This window comes from Chrysochloris asiatica, unplaced genomic scaffold (assembly GCF_000296735.1).
Source record: "Chrysochloris asiatica unplaced genomic scaffold, ChrAsi1.0 scaffold00296, whole genome shotgun sequence".
Classification (NCBI taxonomy): Eukaryota; Metazoa; Chordata; class Mammalia; order Afrosoricida; family Chrysochloridae; genus Chrysochloris; species Chrysochloris asiatica.
Window position 1 is genome coordinate 1600701 of NW_006408814.1, and position 10125 is coordinate 1610825.

A 10125-nucleotide genomic window follows, 5' to 3' on the forward strand; every position below is an offset into this window, starting at 1 on the left:
CTTTCTGAATGCCTCCAGGTAGATGTGATCAGGAAATGATCCCTTTTCACTCTTCTTCCTGAGAAGTTTCAAGATACCACTGTTGGTCGTTTTGACGTAACTTAGGATCTAATTTTCTGCCTATTTCCTCTTTTGTCTGCTTGTCCCACTCCACAATCTCCGTTCAGTCCTTTTTTCTAGTTGGAAACAGTTCAGGGCCGCCTGTGGCCGTTTGGTTTTAATTGGAAACTGTCTGTTTAAATTTTGAGGAGATCTGTGCTCCGAGGGTGGGGCTGGGGTGCCTACTAGCTCAGGCACCCCTATAGTCAGCAGAATGGAGGTGCGCTGACAGCAAGGGACCAATGAAGATACCAAAAAAAAAGAATGTCCACACCTTTATCTCTGCGGTTCTGCCAGGCGTCTGTGGCCGCTCCGATCCTTCCCCCACGTGTTCTCACCCAAGATGACAGCTACTGGAGCAGCCGAGTGTCCCGGACTAGAAAGCAATGGATTTCTTGCTTCTGCCACAAATTACCAGCTGTGAGCCTTCCAATCTTCTAAATATTCCTTTATATGTGGTTCAGAGTTCTGGGACCATCCCCTAAGCCTGCTTGGTAGGGTATTCTGTGTTGTTGTTGGCGGAGCTCCTTTACTGCACTTCTACCCGATCCGCCATCTTGTTTGTTCTTGCAGACTTTATATTAAAAAAAAAAAAAAAAAATTTCAGACCAAACTAAGAATTTTCTTTATGGACTAGCCCAGCTCCATTCCCTCACTTGTGTACTGCCCCAGGGACAACAACTAGGAGCCTATTCCTTCTCTTCTGTTTTTATATTTCTGCACACAGAAGACTCCAAAGCCATTAAAATGTATGTTCTTGTGTGTGTGTGTGTGTGTGTGTGTGTACTTACTTACAAGTAAGGCATCATACTATAGGATTGTTTTGCAAAGAGATCTTTTTTCACTTCCCAGAGGTTATTAGGAGTCCTGGTATAGTGCTGTTGGATAAGCACTTGACTGCTAACTAAAAGGTCAGCAGTTCAAATCCACCAGCCAATTCTCAGAAACTGTATATAGGGTCACCACTAGTAGAACTAACTCTACAGCACTTAACAACAATAGGTTATTAGGAGCCCTGATAGTGCTGTGGGTAAGGTGTTGGGCTACTAACTGCAAGGTTGGCAGTTCAAACCCACCAACTGCTCCCATAAAGATCTGCAGTTTCAGTAACCCTATTTAGGGTCATGCTGTGAGTCAGAGGCCTGTAGCCTCTAGACTGACGCTCCGCCCTGCCCTCCTGCCCGCCCTGTGCCCCTCCCGATGTACAGAGTTGTTGTTAGTTAGGTTAATATGTTACTAACTCTAGCATGGCTATTGTTGTTAGGTGTCCTTGAGTCGTTTTGACTCATAGCGACCCCATTGACAGTAGAACTGAAATCTGTATGGAAGCCGATTGCCAGGTCTTGCTTGCACAGAGCAGCTGGGTAGGTTCAAACCTCCAGTTTTGGTTAGGAGCCAAGCACCTAAGTGTCCAGCATGCCTAGCTCTAGTTTATTATTTTTTCTACTGTATAGTATTCCAGTGAGAGAATACATCATTCTGTTGATGGACATCAGACTTGCTTCGTCCTTTTTGCTATTTAACTTATTCTTGGGAAGAGCCTCCATATGTCCTTGTGGGGATGTCTCTGAGGGCCCAGCCCTGAGAACCGTAGGACTCTGCGTTTTCCTACTGTTATCGGATAAAAGAGGTCACAGTCTGTCTTTCGCCCCCAGGTGGTCAAGGTGGTGGGCAGCAACATCTCCCACAAGCTGCGCCTGTCCCGCGTGAAGCCCACAGACGAGGGCACCTATGAGTGCCGTGTGATCGACTTCAGCGACGGCAAAGCCCGGCACCACAAGGTCAAGGCCTACCTGCGGGTGCAGCCAGGCGAGAACTCGGTCCTGCACCTGCCAGAAGCCCCGCCCGCTGCGCCCGCCCCTCTGCCCCCCAAGCCGGGCAAGGAGCTGAGAAAGCGCTCGGTGGAGGAGGAGGCCTGCAGCCTCTAGACTGATGCCCCGCCCTGCCCTCATGCCTACCCCGTGCCCCTCCCGATGTACAGAGTGCATGAGGAGCCGCTAGACATTGGGGATGGGACTGCCTGGGTCCAGCCGCCTCCCGGTCCCCGAGACTGCCTGTGGCCACCACGTCGGCCCTCTCTGCCCACCATCCCATTGCTCAGCATGTAAGCCTCCCAACCCTCCCTGTTCAGAACCCTGCGGTGACCTGGCTAGAAGAAGGTGGCTCCGGGCACCAAGGGGCAGGACCAGGCCGGGCCCAGGCTGCCCCATTCTGTTGCCAGCTTCAGTGAAGTTCAGTGTTTCTCGCGTTGCTTGCTTGTCTCCCAGCCTGTCCTGAGCCGGCGCCTCCCAGCCTTACTCCCTCATCCCTACTACCCCTATTTGGACCTTGGACCTGGGGGTGTGGACAGTGTGATATTCTCCCTGAATCTGGACTTGGCTCTTCTGAGCAGAATTAGGGCCTCTCCTCTACGAAGAGCTGGGACATGGTGCCCCCAGAAGGGCCTTCCTCTGAGCATCCATGGTCTATGGCGAGTGGAGGGGCCCACTGCCTCCTGGTGGCTCCTTCCTTTTGGGCCTCCTTGTACCTGCTCCAGGGAGAGGAACCAGGAACCTCTGCAGGCACACAGCAAGTCAGAGGGAGCCCAACCCCTCTGGCCCCAGGCAGAGTTTTGCACCAGCAGGTCCCTCTTTGAGAACTCTTAGGAGCCTTCCTCTGTCAGTTCCCAACATTCCAGCTCCTTCTTAGGGCCCATGCCAAGTCCACCTAAGAGCCTGGGGCTGTTGGGAGCAGGGGTCCCTCATATCAAGCCCCTCACAATTACCAATCAAGGGGACACTTGTCACCTGGTGATTTGTAAATATTTCTATTGGGTCCAACGTCACCTTGGAAGTGGCTCAAACCTCCGGCCACCCCTCAGCAATGGAGTGGAGGATATGGGAGAGGCCACGGACTTTGCCTAGGGGTGTCTGGGCTACCCTGTGTACATGATTCAATCTGTGACTACCAGCCAACCTGAATAAAGCAATTTAAAAGAACCTTGGGGCGGTGTCTTCTGGGGTATTATGTTCCAGGGGAGGGAGAAGTAGGAGGATTCGTTAGACTACATCAGCTGTTTCTTGCTCCTGTTCTGTGTCTCCCAAGCAGGGTCTGGTTGTGGGGTTCAGAAGGCAAGAACTGGGGAGGGGGTTGTCCAGGGAGAGAGGAAAAGTGAACCAGCCATTGCCCAGTCTCAAACCAATGATGAGGTACTTGAACTGTTTTTTGGTCTTGATATAATCATGTGTGTTGTTGTTGTTGTTGTGAAGTGCCGTCGAATTGGTTACAACCCGTAATGATCCTGTATAGGATTTCCAAGGAGCAGCTGGTGAGCTTGAACTGTTGACATTGCAGTTCAAACGGCTTTGCAGTCTGGCGCATTAACCCACAGCGCCATGCCAGGCCTCCATAATCGTGTGTACTAGAGTATATGATACATATTTACACAGCTTCAGGAATAATCATACAGCAAATACCTGTGTAGCCGCTACCTATCAAGCATAGCACGTGACAAGACCACTTCCTAGCCCTGAATGTCTTCCCTTCCCAGTCACACCTTCCCCATCTTCTCAGAGTTCATCACCACCCTGGTTTGTATGACAATCTCATTCTTGAGGTTCTTTTTATAGCTTAATGACCTATATGTCATTGTTGTTGTTAAGCCATCCATTAGGTTCCAACTGATAGTGACCCTGTATAGGGTTTCCAAGGACCAGTTGGTGCATTTGAACTATCGACCATGTGGTTCCCTGTCCAGTGCTGATCGTCTTACTATATTTGAGTTTTGTCTATGTTTTGAACGTTTATGCATGGAAGCATCCTGTACTCTTTCATGCACCATTATATTTGTGAGATTCACCTGTGTTGTTACCTGTGTCTGGAATTCGATCACTTTTATTGCTGTATGACATTCCACGGTATGAAGCCCACACAACTTATCAACATGCATGCCCACTGTACCATCGACAAGAACTGGGAGTATGTTCCTGCCTAGGTGCTGGTTACTAACACTCCTGCTCTGACATTCTAGCCTTGTCTCTCCTGGTGCACATATACATGGGAATCTCAGATGGGGAGTTGTCAGGCTGGAGGTTTAGGCACTTTATTGTAAGAATCTGAATGGCTGTGCATCTGCAGAAATTGTGGGCACCAGTCACACTGAACTTGGGGCACCTGCCTGTCAGAGGTGTCCCCCTACCTCCAGACTGAGTGACCCTTCCTAGGGTAAGGCCCAGCACTGCTGAAATGATGACTGACATCTATTGAGAATTGACCATGTCCCAAGCCCTGTGCTGACTCCCCATAGCAATCCATAAGGGAGGGTTGAACCCAATCTTCAAATAAGGAAAATGAGATTTGGAGCTGTGTGGGTTGGAGAATTGATGGATGGATGGGTGATTGGATGGATGGATGGATGGATGGATGGATGGATGGATGGATGGATGGACGGACAGAGTATAGATGGAAGGATGGATGGGTGGATGGAAGGATTGATGGGTGGATGGGTGAGTGGATGGATGGGTGGGTGCATGGATGGTGGAGGATGGGTAGAAGGATGAATGGATGGAAGGATGGATGGGTGGGCAGATGGATGTGTAGATAGATGGAAGGATGGATTGGTAGATGGATGGGTGGGAGGATGGATTGGTGAATGGATAGAAGGATGGATGGGTGGGTAGATGGATGGGTGATTGGCCGGATGGATTGGTGGATGGATGGATGGAAGGGTGAATGGATGGGAACACAGATACAAAGGGTGTGATGTAGGCAGGGCTCTGGAACTATGACAGAATTCAGGTGTCCCCGGGGCTGGATGGTGTATAACCTGTGGTCCTTTCAGGCTGATAGCCAGACTTTATTCAAAGCATGAGGTCTCCTCTAGAAATGCCCAAATACAAGACAATCCTGAAAAGCCCAGATCCCTCTAGGAAGGTATAAGAGATAGAGGCTCAGGTGAGTGATAAAAATATTCAAGGGGCCCAAACATATACTGTGTTAAGCACCATTGAAGGGCTTTCCAAACAGGGTCTCATTTCATCCTCACAAGCCCTGTGTCCTCTCTCTGGTTTTCTTCTCCCTAGCAGGGTCCCCACCTCCTTGAAGGAATCCTTGCTCTATTGGGAAGGCAGCCCAGAGAAAAGGAATGGACCTGGGTTAGAATCCTGCCCCAACCCATCCTGTTGCAGGGCTTCAGACATTTCTCTGAGCCTCAGTTTCCTTTTATGTAAAATGGGTATGCTCCCAGAAAAATGCATATTAAAACCATAATAAGATACAACTTGTAATAACAAAGACAGCAAGTATTGATGAGGATGAGGAGAAACTGGAATCCATACACACTGCAGGCAAACTCCACCATCATCAAGATGACTTAACTCATAGAGACTCCATAGAGCAGAACTGCCACATAGGGTTTCCAAGGCTGCAGAGCAGCTGACTGTCCCATCTTTCTTGTGTGGTGTGAAGTGTAGTGGCTCATAAGTTCCAACATCCAAGCATTTAACCTCCACACCACCAGGGAATGTAAAATGGAGCAGTGCTTTGGAAAATAGTTTGGCAGTTCCTGGAAAGGAATACTGTGAGTCCTGGTGTGGTGGACCAGGATAAGCATTGTACTGCAAGGTCAGTTTGAACCACAAGATAGGTGGTTCAAACTCACCATCCGCTCTTCGGAAACTCTATATAGAAGTGAAGTGACTGAAGAGCTCTTAACAACAACAACAGCCATCATGCTTTGTAAAGTAGAGGGTTAGTGAAAATGAGAGAAAACCTCTCTGAGCTGGACTAACGAACAGCCACAGCAACAGGCTCAAATATAGCAAAGAAAGCACAAGACTAACGAACAGCCACAGCAACAGGCTCAAATAGACCAAAGAAAGCACAGGACTAACGAACAGCCACAGCAACAGGCTCAAATAGACCAAAGAAAGCACAGGACAGAGCAAGGGTTCCTTCTGTTAACGTTGCTTTGAGATGGGTTCACCTTAACGGTAATTAACAACAATCATTTGATGCAGCAGTTTGATGTCCCCATAAAAACTTGTATATGAATGATCGTAGCAACATCATTCGTAATAACCAAAAAGTGGAAACCATCCAAATATACACCAGCTGATTAATAGATAAATAAGAGACCTGGCATGGTGCTATAGAATAAGCACTGGATTGCTAACCACAGTCTTGTTCAAACCTACCAGCCCCTCCTCCAAAATCCTATACAAAGTTGATATGAGTTGGAAACGACTAGATAACACTTAAAAACAATAACATTATCCATATAATGGAATAAAAGGAATGAAGTACTGATTCATGCTACAACATGGATGAACCTTGAAAACATCATGCTATGTGAAAGAGGCCAGACACAAAAGACCACTTATCACATGATTTCATTTATATGAAATGTCCATATAGAGGCAGAAAGTCAATAGATGATTACCAAGGGCTGTTGGGTGTGGGGAGTGGGGAGTGAGTGTTAATGAGTAGGCTTTTAGGGGCTGTGGGTAAGCTGACCACAAAGTCAGTGTTTCAGACCCACCAGCTGCTCCTCAGAAACCCTACATAGGATCTCTATGACTAACTCAACAGCACTTAACAGCAACAACAACAAAAATTGCTCTATCTGGAATTAGAAGTGGTGGTTGCACAACTATGTGGATGTAATGAACACTCTAAATGGGAGAATCACAGGGTATGTGAATTACACCCAATAAATCTGTTAGATAACCCACATGCTGTGAGTTCAGCACAATGCCTACATCCCCAGTACCTGGCCCACAGATGGGGCTCAGGAAAGGCTCGGTCCTGATAACGTTACCTGGTTTTTATTGGGAGCCAGCAATAGGTTGTGCTGACCTCAGGACGTGGCTGGTTGGTGGCAGCCTGGGGACTGCAGTGGTGAAATAGAGACCTGGGGGAGAAGTTCTTTAGGGGGCAGTCCCTAAACTTGCCCCACAGCTCAAAAGAAACTCCAGGTGCCTGCAGGGTGGTCACTGAGCAGGTCACTGAGCCCTTTGAGCCCCTGCATGAGAATCACCTAAAGGGGCGTGCTTGTTATAAACTCCGATGTCTGTTCCTCCTTGCTGATTCCCACTGCCAGCATCTACCATTGTGATCTGTCCTGCTGTGGCACTGTGGGATAAAGCACTGGACAGTAAGGTCATTTTGAACCACAAGGTTGGCGGTTTGAACTCACCAGCTGCTCCTGGGAAACCCTATACAGGGTCACTATGAGTCAGAAGTGGCACTTAACAACAACAACCACCACTGCTTAGTGCCCCCAGGTGGCTCTCATGACAGGGAGACCAGGGCACCTGGGCTAGGGATGGCTTCCCACACTCTTGCTCCTAAGTTGCTCCAATTCCTCCTGTCTGCACGTGCCCCAGATCTCTTGGGTCTCCAAGGTCCTCAATTCTAGTCCAAACCCCATTCACTCTGGCTGTCTGAACCCCTTAGATGTGATCCCCCCTCAGGTCTCTATCCATTCCCAACAATATGTTCCCAAACTTCCCTTTCCCTCTTCCTTACTGGGAGAGGATGAGTACTGCTGCCATGTGTCATGAAAGCGTACTCATTTCAACAACTGGATGGTAGAAACTGCCAGAAAGGCTAAGACCTTGGCTCACTTCACCCTGGGATTCATTGTATGAGGGTTTCGAAATGTTGAAAAACCGAATTAAAAGATAATCAAATTTTTCTATGAACTTTTTGAAGTCTCCTCATATGTGCCAGGGATGTCTCATTTCAGAAGATGAGACACAGCAGGACAGATAACATCCCCAGTCCCTGGCCAGTACTGGAGATTTGTTGTTGTTGTTGTTGTTGTTGTTATGTGCCCAAGAGTTGGTTCTGACTCAGAGCAACCTTATGAAGAACAGAATGAAACCCTGCCCAGTCCTGAGCCATCCTCAGAACTGTAATGTTTCAGCCCATTGTTGCAGTCAGTGTCAATACATCCTGTTTGGGGGTCTTCATCTTTTTTGATGACCCTCTATGTTACCAAGCATGATGTCATTTTGAAGGTACTTGTCCCTCATGATAACATGGCCCAAGTACATGAGAAGTCTCATCATCCTTTCCTCTAAAAACATCCTGACTGTACTTCTTCCAAGACAGATTTGTGGCTTCTTCTTGCAGTTCGTGGTACTTTTACTATGTGATTAGCTAGTTAGAGGGACAGCACCTTAATCCTGGTCCAGGGAAAGAGGGAAGGAGCCTCATCAGAGACACTGAGAATGGGTGAGGTTGTCTGCTCTCTTAGGTCCACACCTCTCCTAAATCCAGGCATCATACTAACAGGAGTGAAACAGGTTTGGGACCCCATCCCTGGAGACTCTGACCCAGGAATCTGTATGTCCAACAGGAACTCACAGGATTCATTCAGACCCAGGACTCTGTATGCCCAGCTCCTAGGACTCATTCAGACTAATAGATTGTTGTTTAAGAAATATTGCTACATATCATCTTTTAAAGAAATAGACCTAGTTCTCATAGACCTAACTCATTTTGCAGCTAACTGAAGAGCATTCCATTACATGGATCGGCCACAATTACCTCACACTAGTCTAATGATGGGCATATACATAGATCTAGTAATCTGCTATTACATCCAATGATTCTATGGATATCTTGGCATGTTGGGATATTTCAGAGTAGGCAGGTAATTGTTTAAGCTAGGATGGCTAGCTGCAGATAGTTAAACACACATTTTCATTTTGAGATATTTTACCAAATTGTTCTACCCAAACTACCTTGACAATTGTAAAACATATTTTTGAATAAGTAATATGGGCACATGGACAGAATTTCTAAAGTTCAAGAATATACACAAGGGAGCTTCCAAAACTTCATGGAAAAAATCCATTATCTTTCAATTCCATTTTCCATGAATTTTTTGAAGCCCCCTTATAATAAGGAATTACCAGTCACCATCCTGTTTCCCATAGAGACAACCACATTAGAGTGTTCTTAATTTAACTCGCCTTCCAGATACATACATATGTGTGAGGGAGTATGTGTGTGTGTGTGTTTAAACACACACACACAATCTCATGTCATATATACTGGTCTGCACCTTGCTTTTTCCATTTAACAATACACCTACTCCTCATTCATCAACTATCTTGTTATTGGACCTTTTGCACTTCTGACAATAGGGGGGGGGAAATCTACTGTCGATTTTGCCTATTAACGATGCATGTCTGGCAGTAGTGAATGCACGAGGCAAGAGTAACGCTGACTTTGATGGTTAAGGTTATGCGTCCACTTGGCTGGGCCAATTCTCAGTGGTTTGGCAGTTATATAATTGCAATTTGGCAATTATGTAACAATGTAGACATCTTCCATCTTGTGATCTGAGGTGGCCATGTTTGCATAATGCGGATTTCACATAATGACCTGGTCTTTGGAACCTAACCATGTCAGTAAATCAGGAATGGATATGTATCTTGGCAATGATTCCATGTCGACTACCCCATTATATAGAGGGAACATAACTTGTTTGCTAGTCCCCAAGTGATATTGGGTTGTATCCAATCTTGTGCTATAATAAAGAATGCTACAGTAAATTTTCTAGGTTATAAATCTGTACATGCAAGGGTAAATAAAAAAGTATTGTTTTAAAAAAAATCATAGAAACATTTATTAAACAAAATACTAAAATGTGAACCTATTGTTTCTTGTCTTATCCTCCATCTAGGTCTATACACTTCTTTTTTTTTTTTTTAATGTTTTATTGTGAATTGTGTGATAGTCTACATGGGAGAACATCAGCTTTACATTCATTCCTTCATCCATAGTTATCATCCTGTCCATGCATTCTCACCCAACCAAGGGGTGTACCCTGTAAACCTGCACCCACCCCCACCCCACCACAGTCCTCAGCCCCTTTCCATCTCCTGATCTCAAGCCTCCAGCCCCACCATCTCTTGACGTTGTCTTCTCTGCCTCCATCCCAGGCCTCACTGCCTCTCTGGGTAGGATTCCGCTCTTCACTCTTCTCCAGTGATGGTCCCAGGGTCCTCCGCTCCTAGACTGATAAATTAATCA

At 46.6% G+C, this 10125-nt stretch overlaps 1 protein-coding gene across 1 annotated transcript in view; it reads left to right on the plus strand.

The window, feature by feature from the left end:
* VSTM2L (V-set and transmembrane domain containing 2 like) overlaps nucleotides 1-2027 on the plus strand; it is a 42904-nt gene extending 40877 nt beyond the window's left edge. Inside the window, exon 4 of the mRNA XM_006874729.1 lies at nucleotides 1755-2027. Within this exon, the coding sequence (XP_006874791.1) occupies nucleotides 1755-2027 (273 nt within the window). The remainder of the gene's footprint in view (nucleotides 1-1754) is intronic.
* The last annotated feature ends 8098 nt before the right edge of the window (nucleotides 2028-10125 follow it).